Genomic DNA, 21028 nt, shown 5'->3' with positions numbered 1-21028 from the left:
GATCTGCTGTCTCTGCACTCAGTTTTTTATTTGCAATTTATACTGAAATCAAAAACTATCTTGAACCAATTTAAGTTATCTGTATCTAGTTGTAGAGAAATACTGTTACATTTAGCAGTACATATTGTACAGATTCTGTTTCTTTCATTTGGAAGTGAGTATGTGTTTTGTAAGAATGTCAATGTAAATAATGTATTTTCCTGGTCAATAATATTGAATAAAGGAAACAAAGATCTTATATATTAGCCACTGTGGGGAAAAAGGTTTTCTTTTGAAATTTTATTTCATTTGACAGAGTGAAGTATGACACAGTGAGACAGTTTTCTTAAATTAAAATGGGAGAACCATTGAGGTTGTTAATAAGTTAAATTGCTATTATCATTAAAGCATGATTGTTAATCTATAACTAGCTTACTTAGAGTAATTTAACTGTACATATTCTATAACATGATGTTTTCAATTAATGGGAGGGTTTTGAATATACAAGAGCTACTTAGTTACAGCCTGAGATGTTAACTTTGTTAGGTTATGGTCCCATGTGGTTCATGGACAGCATCTTGTGTATGAAAAGAATTGGAACTACTGACTTAACCTTGTGTGATTGTAATAGTCAACTGGTAGGGTCTGAACACATGGTTTTGCTGTATCTCTGTGATTCCAGCAGTTAAGAAAAGTTTTGATTCAGTACCTTATATCTTTATTTGAGCCGTGCCATGAGAAAACCAACATAGTGGGTATGCGACCAGCATGGATCCAGACCAGCCTGCGCATCCGCGCAGTCTGGTCAGACTCCATGCTGTTCGCTTTTAAAGCCTATTGGAATTGGAGAAACTGTTAGCGAACAGCATGGAGCCTGACCAGACTGCGCGGATGCGCAGGCTGGTCTGGATCCATGCTGGTCGCATACCCACTATGTTGGTTTTCCCATGGCACGGCTCATTTATATGTTAATGAGATGTGAAACCCGAGATTGTGGTCTTGTTTGGCACCATATTACCTGTACTGTGTTAGTGCAGTGTAAAACCTAAATCAAATTAAATCTAAGGGTATGTTTGTACAAACTATAAAATTGTCATTTCGGATTACTCTAGTACATATACAAATTGTTAGGTTCAGCTATGATTGCTTTTTAAAAGTAATATAAAGCAAGTAAGCATCCAGATGATTGTTATGGTAATTGGTCTTTTCCAATCAGGGGAACAAGCAGTTTAAAGCTTGAATGATGAAAATTAGTGAACGGTGAGACTCAGTGAGTTGTGTACAAATAAAAGGTAACAAGTATTTTTACAATATGTACAAATTAAATTTATGGCATAGAAATTCCTATATCTTTATTGATATTAGTCAGAAACTCTATATTTTGTTTTTAAATTCCTATATATAATCCTATATTTTCACAAAAATGTGGTTGATAGCCTGTATCAGGTATTTTCATGGAGGCACGTATCATACAATTTGTATTATTCTTGTTCTAGCTATATTTCAAACAATCGTACCGAATTCACGATATTCTTCTGCATTAGATACTACAAAAATCAGGTTTAATGCTGTAATTTGCATGTTGCAGCATTAAATTACAGAACTTTAATTTGGTACAGAAAATGCTCGAGGCTGCTGACAATTAATAGCTGGGAAAAAAACCTGGATATAAAATATTTTGAATTAACAATAATTTATAGCAGGTTTGATTGAGTGAAAAACATGAATTCAGCATCTTAATGACTGATTTTGCTGCATTTAATTGAATTTAAGTGGAAGCATTATTTTAATTTGGCTGTGTTCTTGGTTATGGAAAACTGTAATTTGAGTAGTCACTATGAAAAATAAAGATTCTATTATTTCATAGTAAAAAAAGCCACCAATCTCTTCTACAGTAAGGTATTTTTTGCAGCCTGAGTCAGTGTTAGCTCACCTGAGCACAGTGTGTTCAAGGTGAGTTGTTGTGATTGACTTGTGTCTGTCTTTGTCATTTGTCAACAGTTTTTCTGTTGACACTATAGAGTTCACAGTTTTTTCCTAACCTTAAAGAACCTTTTTTTTACTTTATTTTGTCAATTTTTAGAAAGACCTAAATAACACCTAAGGGGTTACATTTTCTGCATGATTTTCATAAATATTTGTCAGAATAATTTAGCATAATATTGAAACTGGGTCAGCAGAGGTCAAAAACTAGGACACTTAGTAAATTCATTGAAAAGAAATCATTGAAAAACCTTACGTGCATATTAGAGGCCACATTTATACCTGATCTTCTTGAAAGGTTGTGAGAATGTCTTTCTTTCTAAAGTCTAGGTGAAGTTCAAAACTCTGTAAAGTAGAAAAAAAAGTAGGCCACTTTGTCAAGTAATTGAAAAAAAAGCTTTGTTAATGTTCTACCGGATTAAAATAAAGCATGGTCAGAATGTTCGTCCTCATAGTGGTACTCAACCTCCTTTGATCTAAACCACTGGGTGTATACTGCCCCACTTTGCAGAGCTCTTGTTTTATTTTCAAATAAAATTTCTCATGATAAAATTACATGATGAATCACAGGACAAGCAGACATGAAAAATTAAATATAGCTTTTCCAGAACACAGTTACTTTTTCTGGAAGTTTTTTGTGGTGTTATTTTGTTATGAATAGACTAAGTTGTATTGTTTCAGTCAATGGCCTACATGATCTCAGCAAATATGGACCAAGGTTTCAAAGATTTCCAGATTGAAGCTGCTATTGGGAAGATCTATGCATCGGTAAGATGTCTTAAATACATCTTCAATGTTGCATTTATATAGGCATGTTTCCAGAATTATATCTATACTAGTTTTACAGAATGTAAGAAATAGTTTTACTTGCTAGTTATTTTAAAGAAAAAGTTTTATAAGAGTGATGAGTTATAGGCAGTATTAATAAGTAAAACCAGAGTGCAAACAGCAGTGGTATAATCTTCATTTGAGTACATGCAGTGGTTTTAATTCATTGATATAAGGAAGCTGTTGAACCATGTTTGCACTGACACAGCAATATGCCTTAATGCTAGATGTTTGAAATCAAGCAAAAAAGAAATGACATTGTATGTTGGTATTTTAAAGGAAGGGGCCTGGTTCTGTGTTTATTTACTGTATGTTGGTATATTTTATAGGAAAGTGTATGGTTCTGTGTTTATTTACTGGATGTTGATATATTTTAGGAAGGTGCCTGGTTCTGTGCTGATGAAGCTATCCAGATTCTTGGGGGAATGGGATTTATGAGGGTAAGGCAGTTAAAAGATTGTCGGGAAATAGCTCATGAGTTAATGTTTTTTGTTATACTATATCCAACGTAAAGTAAAGATTCTTGTATCTTGTATCTAACACATAATGTTTGATACAGACACTTGTCTAATACAAAGTTTATAGCACAGCATTTCTTCACAATGAATAACACAAAGTATGCTTCTTTATACTTCACCATTCAAAATATAGTGTTACCCCTGTCTCTATGTGTGTGTGTGTGTATGTTCATTAGTTTGTCCATGTTCGTGTCTGTATATTCAAAAATTGTGTCCGGAATAGAACTTCATTTTAGAATTTCAAAATAATTTAACACATAGAACAACAGTAACTAGAGGATGTTTTATATACAAAGCCCATATCCCTAAATCAAAGATTTAGGTAACAGGTTCAGAGTATTTTTCATCTGGTTAATATTTTATGTATGCATGAGATCGATATTTAAATAACTTGGTGCAAACTTTCATCATAATTTGATGATGTGCCAAGTGAAAGACCCAGAACCCTAGCTCAAATTTACAGATAAAAGTTTATATGTCATTTTTTTTTTGTCTGGTCTATAATTTTGCTATGCATGATATTCAAATAGTTTGGAACAAACCTTCATCTTAACAAAGGGGTTTTTCATTAAAAAATGATTCCTGACTCAAAAGTGAAAGCCTCACAAAGAATTGACTTCTTTTTTGATGTTTAATCTATAACATTTTTACATGTGGTAAGTTGGCAAAATATTCTCCATAATAAGACAATGTATCATGTGTAAGATTCAGACACTTTGCTCAAAAGTCATGGTCACACCCGAGGTCAGATATTTTAAGTAATTTTATCTTGTCTGGTGTACAACTCTTTACACATTGATATTCAGATAGTTTAGCACAACATTCACTAAAACAAGATGCCATGTTTCTTACATGACTCTGGGTCCTAGCTCAAGTCAGTTTCACAAGGTTCAGTCTTTTTATCAAAGTGCCGTTACTAAAAGGAATGCATGTATGTGTCCTAACATTACATAGAAGGGGCATCTGCATCCTATTAGCGAAACAACTGATGGTTTGTACAAAACAGATTTTACTGTTTCGCCTACCGACCACATTAAAGGCCCTATTTAGTTCATAATCACACTCAACAATCCTTGTGGCAAGACCAACAAACTTACCAATATACTGACCTATATATAGATGACCTTGAACCTCATATTACTTCCACATACTGACCTAATACATATCACCTTGACTCTCGTATGACCATCAGCTTCAAACATTTTACCTAAAACCAAATTTTACCATTTTGCCCACAGCCCTTATAAATGCCCTGATTTAGTTCATACTCACACTCAACAAACCTTGTGGTAAGACCTACAAACTGACCTATGTATATATAGATGACCTTGACCTTAATGTGATCTTCACCTTTAAACTGAAAACCTCAACAAACAACATCTTTGGGCATCAATTTGTGTTTTGAAAATGTAGCTCCTTGTTCTAGTTTGGAGATGACATTGTCTGTTTATCATAGAGGTATACTTCTCTATACACAAAATTAAAACATGATTCTGTCTGGTAAATACAAATACAGAAGAGTAGAAATTATGTGGTAAATTACATTTCATTTCTCAAGTCCAGATATGAAATAGCTTTGTAGTCCTAATTTTTCACTCTGTTTGATTTTAGGATTGTGGAATTGAGCGGGTGATGAGAGATTTGAGAATATTTCGTATATTTGAGGGAACCAATGACATTCTCCGTCTGTTCATTGCACTTACTGGCATGCAGTACGCAGGTGCTCATCTGAAAGAAGTACAAAAAGCGATGAAGAATCCTATGGCAAACATTGGGACTGTGGCCAGCTTTGCTTCTAAAATGGCTGTCAGGTATATAACCTGTTAAATGTTGTTTGAAAATATAGTATGACCTTTCTCTTAATGACTTATCTGAGAAGCAAATACTTCCTTATTAAGACAAACTTTTTGTTTTTCACTGTACTTCAAATGTTAAGTAAATCATGCTCCCCAGAGCAACAACCTCTTTACAACAACCACATTTTGTCCCAGTAGTATTTACTATAATGCAACAACCTCTGCACAATGACCTCATTTATATCCCAGTGATGTTTCCTCAAGAACAACCTCTACACAATGAGCACATTTATATCCCAGTGATGTATCCTCAAGCAACAACCTCTGCGCAATGAGCACATTTATATCACAGTGATGTTTCCTCAAGCAACAACCTCTACACAATGAGCACATTTATATCCCAGTGATGTATCCTCAAGCAACAACCTCTCCACGATGAGCACATTTATATCCCAGTGATGTATCCTCAAGCAACAACCTCTGCGCAATGAGCACATTTATATCACAGTGATGTTTCCTCAAGCAACAACCTCTACACAATGACCACATTTATATCCCAGTGATGTATCCTCAAGCAACAACCTCTGCGCAATGAGCACATTTATATCCCGGTGATGTTTCCTCAAGCAACAACCTCTGCGCAATGAGCACATTTACATCCCGGTGATGTTTCCTCAAGCAACAACCTCTACACAATGACCACATTTATATCTCAGTGATGTTTCCTCAAGCAACAACCTCTGCGCAATGAGCACATTTATATCCCAGTGATGTTTCCTCAAGCAACAACCTCTGCGCAATGAGCACATTTATATCCCGGTAATGTTTCCTCAAGCAACAACCTCTGCACAATGACCTCATTTATATCCCAGTGATGTTTCCTCAAGCAACAACCTCTGCGCAATGACCACATTTATATCCCGGTGATGTTTCCTCAAGCAACAACCTCCGCGCAATGACCACATTTACATCCCGGTGATGTTTCCTCAAGCAACAACCTCCGCGCAATGACCACGTTTACATCCCGGTGATGTTTCCTCAAGCAACAACCTCTGCGCAATGACCTCATTTATATCCCAGTGATGTTTCCTCAAGCAGCAACCTCTCCACGATGAGCACATTTATATCCCAGTGATGTTTCCTCGAGCAACAACCTCTGCGCAATGACCACATTTATATCCCAGTGATGTTTCCTCGAGCAACAGCTTCTGCACAATGACCACATTTATATCCCAGTGGTGTTTCCTCAAGCAACAACCTCTGTGCAATGACCACATTTATATCTCAGTGATGTTTCCTCAAACAACAACCTCTACACAATGACCACATTTATATCTCAGTGATGTTTCCTCAAGCAACAACCTCTACACAATGAGCACATTTATATCCCAGTGATGTTTCCTCAAGCAACAACCTCTACACAATGAGCACATTTATATCCCAGTGATGTTTCCTCAAGCAACAACCTCTATACATCAAGCACATTTTTATCCCAGGGGTGTTTGTTTAAAGAGGTTGCACTGAAAAGAGTTACAGATCTCTGCTGGTATATAAATCTGTTCTTGCTTTTGACAGATATTGAGCAGTATAACCATCTGTAGTCTGAAATATATTTACCAAAGACATTTTTATCATTATTATCCATTTTTATTGCCATTGAATAAAATCTCCCTGATAACTACTGGTGGATATTCTTAGTATTTCTGTCAGCACAAGTATTGTCTTTATTTCAACAACGGCAGATGACTAAGCTGGAGTATTCTCCTCGATGTTTATTGTTCCACTAAAATCAGTGTTATTTTTCCTATAACCTTTATTTCAAATGGAGAACTGTTAATTATTCAAGTGGAAATGGAAGTGATAAAGTTTTATTAGTTAGTGTCTTTTCTTGTATATTTCAGGAAGATGGGAGGCAGCACAGGGAATGTGTCACTTCACACTCACCCATCAGTACACTCAGATCTAAGCACTGCTGCTAAAGAGGTACTAGAAATATTTATAGACTGTACATGTATACATGTGTTCAGTAGGATGTTTGATAGACACTTGTCTCTGAACATTACTGTCAAACTGTGCCCATATTCATCAGTATTTGAAATGTGAATCTTTGAAGGCTACATCTTCTTCTCTTTCATTGTTAAATCAGCATAAATTTTAATGAAACTTCTCAAGAATGTGCATTCTAGAGCTACAGACAGTCCAACAGAAATTTCGTAAGTATAAATTTGCTCTCAACAAAGTTATGGCAACTTTATTATTTGCAGTTTTTAAGTCTGTCTACTGTTCAGACTTTAAAACGTTGGTGAATACAGGCCCTGTATAACTATATCTTCAAAAACAGGAAAATTGTTTGAGACTGTAACTTGAACCCATAACCTATGAATACAGTTCAGTGCTCTACCTACAGAGTCACCAGGCAGCTTATACATTTCCCCAAGATTACAAATCAGTTTTGTAATCTTGACACTATATACAATCAAATATGTGATAAAGATGTCACTGTTGTAGATGTCAGTGGTCCACAATTTCTTTAAAGAACATTTCCTTATCCTCGAACTCAGTTTCAACCAAACTGCTCAGGAATATTCCTTATTTGGTCCTTTATCAAATTCCTTCAAATCTAAATCATCCATGCAAAATTCTGGGTGCCAAGGCAGCCAAAACCGTAATCTTAAAAAATCTCAGAAACTACATGTCAGACTTCAAAATGCAGGTAAACCTTAGTCCTTGCTATCCAGCGATTCTCTAAGTCTAAATGGACCAAATAACACAGTGAAGGGATGTAGTTCCATTAGATTTCTCAAACTTCAAACAGTTCACTGCATGAATGAAGTTAAGTTGTGTGAATTCCCTTTGTTATGACCAATATACGATGTAATCTGTCATATTTATGACTTGTAATTGTGCAATACTCGAATGTAACTCATTAAGCATAAATGTGCATTTTATGAATTGCGCAGGCTTACAAAGCTTGCGTAACATCCAGCGAAAGAAAAAAAGTAGTTCCACAGGGCTCCAGATAAGATGCGTATTAGCGTAAATTACGTATAGAAATAATGCAAATACGCATGTCTAATAATTTCTAAGCGTATAAAAACGTATATAAAATTACAGAAATGCACACAATGCTTTTTTAAAAACAAAATCTGAATCGTCTGGATGCGTTAGGTAACATAGCCGATCCCGATCAGCCTTAATTCTCCCACATTGAACGTATACACGCATCGTATGATTTCTATAAACTTTGCGTGGGTTTCTACACACACGCATGAATTTTGCAGTCAGTAAACGGATAAATTATCGGAAGAAGAAGCTCTTACTGGTTTGTTTAGTTACTACTGATATTAAAAATGATTTTAATTCTTAATTTTCGAGAAATAAACAAATCGGCGAAACATTAAATTGTATTTTCTTGTAGTTTTTGAAATCGAAAGTAGATCGTCTATGTTTGGCTGCTTTCACGAAACGAAACAATTTTTTTATGAAAAGATTTAAATAAGTGGTAATTTAACCGTAAACTTCAATGTCAGATACTGCCAATTGCTGCTAAATGTCTTCGTATCACACAATTTGTAAAATATATTGTGGAAAATGGAGAAAAGTGTAATCGTATCCGGATATAATATTTTGGGTAAATATCGAGCTGTGTTATGAAATTTTAACATTCATGTAACATACATGATAGATATTATTGTAACAGAAATGATTCTAGAATTTATTTTTATTACACCTACATATAATCTATGTCAGACTGGTATTCTAGTCCTGAGGCATGATCTGAAAGTAAAAAGATGAAGTGACAGTCATACTTTGGATATTGTAATACTAGAAAGAATCTAGATCATAACCTTTCTGGAATTTTGACTGGTTTGGATAATTTGCTTACGATTCAGGTTCGCAAAAAAATGAAACCGTCACCCATTCTGCTTTTCATGATGACACATGGCTTGATTTTTGCAGTCAGTAAGCGGATAAATTATCCCAAGAAAGAGCTCTTACTGATTTGTTTAATTACTCCTGATTTTAAAAATGATTTTATTTCTTATTTTTTGAGAAATAAACAAATCGGCGAAACATTAAATTGTATTTTCTTGTAGTTTTTGAAATCCAAAGTAGATCGTCTATGTTAGAGTGCTTTGACAAAACGAAACAATTTTTTTTATGAAATGATTTAAATAATTTCACCGTAAACTTCAATGTCAGATACTGCCAATTGCTGCTAAACTGTCTTCATATCATCACAATTTGTAAAACATATTGTTGAAACTGGAGATTTTGGCGGTATAAAAGAAAGTGTAATCATATCCGGATATAATATTTTGGGTAAATATCGAGCTGTGTTATGAAATTTAAACATTAAAGTAACAGACATGATAGATATTATTGTAACAGAAATGATTCTAGAATTTGTTTTTATAATACATACATAGAATCAATATCAGACTTATATTCTAGTGCTGAGGCATGACCTGAAAGTAAAAATATAAAGTGACAGTCATTCATACTTTGAATATTGTAATACTAAAAAGAATCTAGAGGTAATATTTAGAAATTGAAACATAAAATTTTCAGTTAGAAATCGCACCAAAGGCTGTATCAAGGGTCTACATTTTCAAAATTTCCTTGTGGTGATACCCCAAACCCTAATTGCAGGAGGGGGTATCCTCCTACACCCTCCCCCCATATTGCCACTTTACAGTTTGATACATTTGCCCTTTTACCACCTGCCACAATGCCCATTTCAAAATCTGACTTCAGTTCAAAGCGGGAAGGAACACCCCTCCCCAAACCCACCCTGCTACTGACCACATAAAAATGGCTCAAACATTTTTTCAGCCCAGTCTGGGCCTGTCTGTCTACATGAATCAAAACGAATAATTGAAAGTACATAGACTTGGGGACTACTGACATGGTTTTGAAGGGGTTAACAGGTCTGAAATAGAATAAGTGATGGTTTTAACTAAAAAAGAACTGCATTTATTAATATTGGTTATCTTTTCCGAAATTGGTAGCTAGTCCGAGTAACTTCTCTTAGTTTCGAATGCGCAATTTTCCTGTCAGTGTAAACATTCATGACACTATATATTGACACTCGGCAACATTTACATATCTTTAAACGCAAAAGTAAGTATACTTTAAATTCACATCCCTTATAATATGATTGAACAATACCTAGCGTGTGACACAGTTATTGCCAGGCCCCTTATCTGTAAAATATCTGAACAGTTCTTTCGTCCGTCCGTTACAAATTGTATGTGGCAATCCGCGCTATAAAATTTCAATATATAAATTTTCATATTCAAATTTCATCATCTGCCAATATATACCAGCCGATAATTGCCTGTTTTGGTAATGTTGGAGGCAAATGTTTACTGGAAAAATATTTATAGTCATGGGCAGTATCTTAGTGTCACCTGTCAAATTGTAGTTTGTACTATCAACATTTTTAGCTCGACAATTGAAGAATAGTCTAGCTATTCTACTCACCCTGGCGTCGGCGTCACACCTTGGTTAAGTTTTTGCATGCAAGTACATACAGCCATCAATTAAAGGCATATAGCTTTGAAACTTATTTTTTCTTTTTCTAGGTCAGTTACCAACCTCTCTGGGTCAAGTCCCATAACTCTGACATGTATTTTGAGCAAATTATGCCCCCTTTTGGACTTAGAAAATTTTGGTTAAAGTTTTACATGCAAGTTACTATCTCCAAAACTAATGTAGATATTGATTTGAAACTTCACATGTGTCTTCGGGGTTATAAAACTAGTTGATAGCAGCAAGTCCCATAACTCTGACTTTCATTTTAGCCAAATTATGCACCCTTTTGGACTTAGAAAATTCTGGTTTAAGTTTTGCATGCAAGTACATACAGCTGTTTTTAAAAGGCATATAGATTTGAAACTTACTTTTTCTTTTTCTAGATCAGTTACCAACCTCACTGGGTCAAGACCCATAACTCTGACATGTATTTTGAGCAAATTATGCCCCCTTTTGGACTTAGAAAATTTTGGTTAAAGTTTTACATGCAAGTTACTATCTCCAAAACTGATGCAGATATTGATTTGAAACTTCACATGTGTCTTCGGGGTTATAAAACTAGTTGATAGCAGCAAGTCCCATAACTCTGACTTTCATTTTGGCCAAGTTATGCCCCCTTTTAGACTTAGAAAATTCTGGTTAAAGTTTTGCGTGCAAGTACATACAGCTATTTTTAAAAGGCATATAGATTTGAAACTTACTTTTTCTTTTTCTAGATCAATTACCAACCTCACTGGGCCAAGTCCCATAACTCTGACATGTTTTTGAGCAAATTATGCCCCCTTTTAGACTTAGAAAATTTTGGTTAAAATTTTACATGCAAGTTAATATCTCCAAAACTAATGCAAATATTGATTTGAAACTTCACATGTGTCTTCGGGGTTATAAAACTAGTTGATAGCAGCAAGTCCCATAACTCTGACTTTCATTTTGGCCAAATTATGCCCCCTTTTGGACTTAGCAAATTCTGGTTAAAGTTTTGCATGCAAGTACATACAGCTATTTCTAAAAGGCATATAGATTTGAAACTTATTTTTTCTTTTTCTAGATCAATTACTAACCTCACTGGATCAAGTCCCATAACTCTGGCATGTATTTTGAGCAAATTATGCCCCCTTTTGGACTTTGAAAATTCTGGTTAAAGTTTTACATGCAAGTTTCTATCTCCAAAACTAATGCAGATATTGAATTGAAACTTCACATGTGCCTTCGAGGTTATAAAACTAGTAAAGAGCAGCAAGTCCCATAACTGATATGCATTTTGGTCAAATTATTCCCCCTTTTGAACTTAAAACTCTTTTGATATTTAACCTTTTTGGGTAATATTTTCCTGCTTCTGGGACAATATTTCGAATAGTCGAGCTTGGCTGTCTTACGGACAGCTCTTGTTATTTTTGCAAACCACTCTTCAATTTTAGAGAAATATACTGGGTTTAAATACTTTTATAATGTCAATCAAAGTTTTACTAGGCATCGATTGAATGTCCATTTCATCTATTGTAACAAAATCTCTGTTCAGTTGGGGAAAAAAACTAAAACCAAACTGAAACTGGTAGACTATACTACCAGTACATCAATCATTAGCCGACTCTCAGGCCCTTCAGGCCTTTGATGATTTGTTAAAACCATCTGGCTGCCAGGGGTGAGGTTGTTTCCTCTATATGCCCATTAGGAAAACCTTGAAAATCTTCTCTTTTGACATTGCTTGCCAGATGTTAAAATAATTTCTCACAAATTCATTTAAGCAATATTGCCTTTAAAAAAAATACTGCAACCAGGGGAAGTAGGCTAGTTATCTTATGATATGGCTATATGGAAAACTGAAAATCTCCACCGAAAATACTAGCCTGATTTCAAAATAATTTTATTGAAATGTCTCTTTGGTGATTCCTTTAGGCAATGTTGATTACCCTAGCCAGTAGATGGATGGGCTAGTTTTTTCTTCATGGCTGTAAGGAAATATTAAAAACCTTGCCCTCAGAAACAGCCAGCTCTTTCTTAAAATAATTTTACGGCAATGTTCCCTGAGTGACCTTGTATCAAATACCTTCAAACTAACTTGATTACATTAGTTTAAAAATATGGTTGTCATGGAGAAGGGTTAGTTTGCCATGTATTGCTATATGGAAATCTTTGAAAATCTTCTCCTGAACCAGCTTGCAGGATTTCCAAAATAATTTTACTGAAATTTCGCTTTCCACTACCAAAATTCTTCAGGCCACGTTATTTTTTCTTTAAAAAAAATGTTTGCCAGGAGGCTGGGCTAGTTTTCTGTTTGTGGCTACATGGAAGTCTATAAAAAAAAATAAAACAGCTAGTCAGATTTTGAAATAATACATTCAGTAGTGGAGCCTCTACTGAAATAGTTCAGGCCAACTGTAAAACTGAAACGAGCAATCTAGGGCCATCATAGCTCTCTTGTTTGGTTACTAGCAAGTAATATTGAACTTCCAACACACTACAGTCTTAACGCCCACCTCTCAGCTATTATCTTTCCTACAAAGTAAAATTTATAGTAAAGTTGATGTCCCCAGAGCAACATCCTCTCAACAATCCTACCATGATCCTTAAGAATGGTTGCTCCAGAAGGGTTCTACTGTTCTTTAGTTCGAGAATGTAGGCAGAAGACGAAAATGTAAAATTGTATGCCACATTTCAGGATGTGCACCAAAGCATGGCTGAATTAACAATGGCTTCAGTATTATTGTTTAGCATTGGTTTTCCAGTTAATACTGAATTGCACGGAAATTCTCCATATTGATTGAACATCATGCAGGATTGAGAGACAATTAGAATGCACCTGTAATATAACTTCATCAATTTACTTTTGAAATAGAACTCCCAGAAATGATTAGACGTTGAGCAAATTGGAAAATCAATTATCAGGGGCAGAAAATCAATTTTTGTTTTGCTTCTTAACTGATTAATGGTCGAAATGAAAGGATAATTTATATTTTTTGTTCAGTTTAGCTTAAGGATAGAAAGAGTTTGTACTTTACATAAGTTTGACTGAATAGTTTTAAATACTGCTGTTCTGATCTGTTGCTATATGGAGCTTAGTGGTAAATTCCGTGATTTATTGCATGTACAAGTAAAATGCATATGAACTGCAAAATTAGGTTAGATGAGAATTGTTTAAATTTCATTTGATTTAGACAGTTTGAGTACTCTCCTTGAAATGAATAATAAAAATCTTACTTATTATAACTGGGCAAGTTGAATAACTCTGTCTGGCTCTGTAAGAAAGTAGGTCTTGTATTAGAAATAGTTCTGGTAATTTCTTTGTATCTTGTCTACCATAGATGCTCCGGTAGCTGTGATAATTTTGATAATTATTATGCACCATTAAACAAAGTCTACAGATATAAGTGCCATAATTATACACATACATTTTATCGTAATAAAATTTTGCCCATTCTCACTGGTAAAAGGGGTATTTTAGTCTAAGCTAAATCTTTCTTGTATTGCAGGCTTCCAAATCTATAGAAGATTTTGGTGGAACTGTGGAACAGTTGTTGATCAAATATGGCAAGAAGATTATGAGTAAGTAAAGATTATTTCAATTACTGATAGATCAGAATAGTATGTTAAAGAGTAATCTGGAAAGAAAATTACTGTTTTGGGCTTTAATATGTGGCAGTTTTTTCATTACACTTATGTAAGGTTGATAGATCCTTATATCAACCTGACACAAAATGTAACAATTGTTTTATTATTAAACCTAACAACTTAAAAATTACTTGAGGAAAGTGTAAATAAATCCATATATTTGCCATGCTAAGTCATTTTTTCAGTGTTTTGGTATTCACCTGTGTACAATGTCACATTGTTGTGATGTCACAGTGTTATGACATGACGGAGGCCATTGTCTGTTTTTGCTCTGAAATATTTGATAATAATTGTATATTACAGATGAGCAGATGGTATTAAACAGAGTGTCGGAGGCTGCTATTGATATATATGGTATGGTGTCTGTGTTGTCCCGGGCATCAAGATCCCTAAATAACCAATACTCGAGTGCGGCCTCGGAGTCGGCCATGTGCCAGGTGTTCTGTTCACAGGTATATATGATTTGTTTCATTATTAATGCAGCTGATTCAGCTCACAGAGGGTATGAAGAACTTCAGTATCTTCAATTTGATATGACGTATCTAACAGTTGAAAATACAAAAAAAAAATATAATTGATTTTTTTCCAGGGGTGTTACTCATTTTGAAATTTAGTTTTTATACACACTGCAGGGTTACTTCATATGTCAATAAGATTATACAAAGGCCAGTTTTTCAAAACAGTTTGCAATGTATTCTCAGAGGACAAAAGTTTTTAGCCATAAATGCAGGGTTTTTTTTCCTTCTTTATAAAGTACCCCTAAAAGGACCTTTTCCCAGTTGAAAAATGCAATCTTTTTTCCCAATTATCATCCAAAAATTCCCCAAATGACCAAATTAAGTTTGCATTTTGATGATTGCAAAAGGAAAACTTAGTTACATTGACATTCACCATGATTTAACCATTCAAACAGTTCCCTTGATGATATTTAATTTACATGGAATTAAAGGAAGAAGCATTCTGAATGATGTTATTAATTAACTATAAAAATTCCCAATCTGAGTAAAAAAAACTGCTAATTTTCCCAATTTATCTGGTACCGGACCTTTTCCCAAAAGGGCAAAAAAAATCACTGAAATGTGAATGAGTACCTTAACATTGCATTTATTCATATATGTGTAATTTACACCGATTGATACCTTAAATAATGTAATAATGCTGGAGAGTCAGTGTTTAGTGGATTAAAGTTGTTAGCTCTCAAGTCAGCTCAGAGTTTGTAGGTTTATATATTTTTTCAAGTTTAAAAAGCTGAGTTTTGAGACCAGTCTGAAACTATGGTATTTGGTTGGTTGATTCTGAACACAATCTAAAAATTAAGCAATGGCAAGGCTGCATTCTGAAATTACAGCATTTGATTGGTTGATGCTGATTATTATTTAAAAATTAACCAGTGGCAAGTCTACATTATGAGACTGACAACCAAATTCAGTTGTTGTTTTTTACGTCAGAATCTGCTTGAATTCAAAATTATACATCCTTGTAATAATCATTATTAGACTTAAAAACTGCAAATATTCAAGTTTGTAGCATATTTATACTGATGGAATATTGATGTGCAGTCTTTAGCTGCCAGCTGCACATTCATGTAGTTCCATTATAATCTGAGCTAAATTGACAGTGACATTGATTTTAACCATAATTTTGCAGTTTGACATCTCTGGCTGAATTTCAGACTTATAACTTTAATAAAAATGAGCTAAGCACTTACTTTTCCAGGGAGTGGACTCCAGGGAGTTTCTTGACATCTAAATTAGATAAGTCATAAACTAATTGTCTGTCTAGCAGTCAGTCTAGGTAGATGTGTGTGGTTTAGTACCTACTAAAAGGATATGACAATTAAAGATCAATAGCAATCTGTTACTGTTGTTGAAAAATGCTGAGGGCAGCAAAATCTAGAAGCATCTTAAAGTCCATCTGATGCCAAAGGAAGGGTTAGGGTAATCAAACTGTCCTTCTGTTGAGTACTTTGTTAGTTCATCTCCCCCTCGGAAGCTAATTCTGTCATAGCTAAAACTTTAATACAAATTCAGGAATAACAGTGAAACTTACAAATGTTTAGGAGAATGAGAAGTTGTGCCTCGCAAGAGTAAGGTCTGTACCTCTATGGTCAGAGATAAACAGCCCATCTCTAAATCTTAACCAATATGCAAGGGGCAATTTGCCTCTCAAAATAGACATATGAATGATCAGTATACTAGATTTACTTTCATCTTTTTTTTTTTTTTTTTTAGCTCACCTGTCACAAAGTGATAAGGTGAGCTTTTGTGATCGCGTGGCATCCATCGTCCGTGCGTGCGTCTGTGCGTTAACTTTTGCTTGTGACCACTCTAGAGGTCACATTTTTCATGGGATCTTTATGATAGTTGGTCAGAATGTTCATCTTAATGATATCTAGGTCAAGTTCGAAACTGGGTCACGTGCGGTCAAAAACTAGGTCAGTAGGTCTAAAAATAGAAAAACCTTGTGACCTTGTGGCCTCTCTAGAGGCCATATTTTTCATGAGATCTTCATGAAAATTGGTCAGAATGTTCACCTTGATGATTTCTAGGTCAGGTTTGAAACTGGGTCACGTGGAGTCAAAAACTAGGTCAGTAGGTCTAAAAATAGAAAAACCTTGTGATCTCTCTAGAGGCCATATTTCTCAATGGATCTTCATGAAAATTGGTCAGAATGTTCATCTTGATGATATCTAGGCCAAGTTCGAAACTGGGTCACGTGCGGTCAAAAACTAGGTCAGTAGGTCTAAAAATAGAAAAACTTTGTGACCTCTCTAGAGGCCATATTTCTCAATGGATCTTCATGAAAATTGGTCAGAATGTTCATCTTGATGATATCTAGGTCAAGTTCGAAACTGGGTCATGTGGGGTCAAAAACTAGGTCAGTAGGTCTAAAAATAGAAAAACCTTGTGACCTCTCTAGAGGCCATATTTCTCAATGGATCTGCATGAAAATTGGTCAGAATGATCACCTTGATGATATCTAGGTCATATTTGAAACTGGGTCACGTGCGGTTAAAAACTAGGTCAGTAGGTCTGAAAATAGAAAAACTTTGTGACCTCTCTAGAGGCCATATTTTTCATGGGATCTTTGTGAAAATTAATCAGAATGTTCATCTTGATGATATCTACGTCAGATTCGAAACTGGGTCACGTGCGGTCAATAACTAGGTCAGTAGATCTAAAAATAGAAAAACCTTGTGACCTCTCTAGAGGCCATATTTTTCAAGAGATCTTCATGAAAATTGATCAGAATGGTCATCTTGATGATATCTAGTTCAAGTTCGAAACTGGGTCACGTGTGGTCAAAAACCAGGTCAGTAGGTCTATAAATAGAAAAACATTGTGACGTCTCTAGAGGCCATATTTTTCTATGGATCTTCATGAAAATTGGTGAGAGCATTCAGCTTGATAATATCTAGGTCAAGTTCTTAACTGGGCCATGTGCGGTCAAAAACTAGGTCAGTAGGTCAAAAAATAGAAAAACCTTGTGACCTCTCTAGAGGCCATATTTTTCATGAGATCTTCATGAAAATTGGTGAGAATGTTCACCTTAATGATATCTAGGTCAGGTTCATAAGTGGGTCACGTGCCTTCAAAAACTAGGTCATTAGGTCAAATAATAGAAAAACCTTGATACCTCTCTAGAGGTCATATTTTTCAATGGATCTTCATGAAAAATGGTCAGAATTTTTTATCTTGATGATATCTAGGTCACATGTACTCAAAAACTAGGTCACTATGTCAAATAATAGAAATAATGATGTCATACTCAGTTCAACACTGGGGCATGTGGGGATAGGTGAGCGATTCAGGACCATCATGGTCCTCTTGTTTAAAGTAAGGTTGACTTTGTGCTCGAGCATCTTTCTCACATGCTGACGGCTTTGGTTCAATCTCTAGTCATGTCATACAAGAGACTTTACAGAAATAGTACTAGTAGCTTCTCTTCTTCAAGAGGATAGTGCTGGGACTGGTAAGACTGTTGTCAGTGCTGGGACTGGTCAGACCATTGTCAGTGCTGGGACTGGTCAGACCATTGTCAGTGCTGGGACTGGTCAGACCATTGTCAGGATAATGTGACATGGTAGGGTTTTGTGTCTTGTGTCCAGGCTGTGGTAGACAGCAAGTAGACATCTTTTTTTATGCCCCCCAAGGGAGGCATATAGTTTTTGAACAGTCTGTCAGTCTGCCGGTCTGTCCGCAATTTTCGTGTCCGGTCCAAATCTTTGTCATCCATGGATGGATTTTCAAATAACTTGGCATGAATGTGTACCACAGTAAGACGACGTGTCGCGTGCAAGACCCAGGTCCGTAGCTCAAAGGTCAAGGTCACACTTAGACGTTAAAGGTCATTTTTCATGATAGTGCATTCGTGTCCGGTCCATATCTTTGTCATCCATGGATGGATTTTCAAATAACTCGGCATGAATGTGTACCACAGTAAGACGACGAGTCGTGCGCAAGACCCAGGTCCGTAGCTCAAAGGTCAAGGTCACACTTAGACGTTAAAGGTCATATTTCATGATAGTGCATTGATGGGCGTGTCCGGTCCATATCTTTGTCATTCATGCATGGATTTTAAAATTATTGGGCATGAATGTGTACCACAGTAAGACGACGTGTCACGCGCAAGACCTGGGTCCGTAGGTCAAAGGTCTTCAACTCTAACATCAGCCATAACTATTCATTCAAAGTGCCATCTGGGGGCATGTGTCATCCTATGGAGACAGCTCTTGTTTAACTTGAGATATTATACTTCTATCTCAGGCAGCTGTACGAGTAGATACCAACCTGAAATTGGCACTTTCTGTAATTTGAGATATTATACATATATTGCAGGCGGCTGTACGAGTAGATACCAACCTGAAATTGGCTCTTTCCAACAAAGACAAGAAAATTTTCCAGCAGATGTAACTTGAGATATTATACATATATTGCAGGTGGCTGTACGAGTAGATACCAACCTAAAATCGTCACTTTCTGTAATTTGAGATATTATACATATATTGCAGGCGGCTGTACGAGTAGATACCAACCTGAAATTGGCTCTTTCCGACAAAGACAAGAAAATTTTCCAGCAGATGTCAACAATTTCCGAGGATGTCATCAAACATGGTGGCACTGTTCAAGAACATCCTCTAGGATTTTAACGTTGCTTTACGAATCTAGGACATTTTGTAGAAACATAGAATGAATCTTATATTACAAAGAAACTGTGATTTTTTTTTCTTCATTTTATTATTTTGAGAAAAGGTTGTTATAAGCTGTATACTGTAAAGACATAAATTTTCAAGAGAGAGACACACTTTCGAAGTTGCATCAATCCAAATAATAAAAAAATGAGAAACAAGTACATTTCCAAATTTTAACACCTTTTATATTTCAAATCCACAAAGTCTCCATAAATTATCCATTTTTAAGGAAACCACAAAATTTAGTGCTCGCAAAATGTAAGGATTTGACAGTATTTTTTTTTTAAATTTCATTTCACCTCTGTATAACTAATATACCGGTGCCCCTTTAAATTAGGATATGCATAATTAAATAGCAGGAGATATTGTATTTAAATGCTGATGAGACTTTGAAATTTGAAGTTTTTTCCATCAGTGTTAAACAGTAACGCTTGGGGAGGGGGGAAGGTTGGGGAAACAGAATGCTACCATATACCCTAAGATTTTGATATTTAGTGTAATTGAAATTTAACTTGTCAAAGTTCAAGTTATCTTATAGTGTTATCTGTAATTGTATGTTTGAACAAAACTTAAAAACAGAAAAAGGATCAGTAGCTAAGTGCCATTACACTTGAATGATTGTTTTTTTCCTTCAGTTTTTTGCTGATTTTATGAAATACTGAATCGAAACATCTTCAGCATGGGAACCAAATTCACTAATAAAATGATGTTAAATATTTTATATTGAAAGTTGATTTTCTTCATTATTTCAAAATCATATGATCTTTTCTAATATACCGATTTATCTTAAAAAACATAAGCCATTAAAATTGTAGGAAAGTTCCCCTTCTAAGTATCAAAAGGGACCGCATAAATTGCTCAAGTGAGCCCAGGTGATTGAACTAGTAACCATGACCAGCAGGAAAGGTTTACCATACACGACTAAATATTTTAGTCATGTTTTTCATACATGTATGTGTACATGTAGTAAGTGTCTATACATAGAAATAACCATCTGCAAAATTTTTTCAGAAAACGCATAATTATATGTAAATTGTAATGTTCTGAAATCTGACACAACAAACACTGAAAAAATGAAGGAAATCCTACATGTACACATACAAGTATGAAATCACAGCCTTTATGTCAACTCGAGTACCTCATATATATAGTTTGTCTCACGTCTCATTACACATGCATACTATATGTATATTTTGAACAATTGGTGATTTTGCCATATAGTATAAGAGTGATATGTTATGAATGTAAAATTGTATATTAACTGTTTCTTGTTTTGTTTTTGTCTCATTGCTGTTTCTTTAGTAAAATTTGTTTACATAGTATTATTACATTATATTTACGGTATTTAGTGGGAGTGAAAGACATCGATATGAGCTTGGGCCTCCACTGCCAAGGGTTAAGGCCGCTGGCTTCAAAACAGTTACTGATACTGGTTTGAAACCTTGCTTTGGGTGTAGAATGAAGCCATCCAGCTGGTTTACAGGGGATGATAATTCTTCTACCCAGGTGCCAGCCCATGCCTAAAACAATGACTGGAGGGGCACCTGGGGTCTTCAGCCATCGTTAAAAACTTCGAAAGTCACAAT

General features: G+C 35.2%; 1 protein-coding gene across 1 annotated transcript in view; it reads left to right on the top strand.

Moving 5' to 3' along the window:
- Positions 1-20764, top strand: part of LOC123553917 (very long-chain specific acyl-CoA dehydrogenase, mitochondrial-like) — a 40613-nt gene extending 19849 nt beyond the window's left edge. The window contains exons 12-18 of the mRNA XM_045343663.2: positions 2644-2730; positions 3168-3230; positions 4920-5119; positions 7006-7087; positions 14113-14185; positions 14555-14703; positions 19263-20764. Of these exons, the coding sequence (XP_045199598.2) occupies positions 2644-2730; positions 3168-3230; positions 4920-5119; positions 7006-7087; positions 14113-14185; positions 14555-14703; positions 19263-19400 (792 nt within the window). The 3' untranslated portion in view covers positions 19401-20764. The remainder of the gene's footprint in view (positions 1-2643; positions 2731-3167; positions 3231-4919; positions 5120-7005; positions 7088-14112; positions 14186-14554; positions 14704-19262) is intronic.
- Positions 20765-21028: the final 264 nt, after the last annotated feature.

Source organism: Mercenaria mercenaria, chromosome 7 (genome assembly GCF_021730395.1).
Source record: "Mercenaria mercenaria strain notata chromosome 7, MADL_Memer_1, whole genome shotgun sequence".
NCBI classification, from domain to species: domain Eukaryota; kingdom Metazoa; phylum Mollusca; class Bivalvia; order Venerida; family Veneridae; genus Mercenaria; species Mercenaria mercenaria.
Note: the sequence above shows the minus strand (reverse complement) of the source record. Positions and strands in the feature narration are given on the sequence as shown.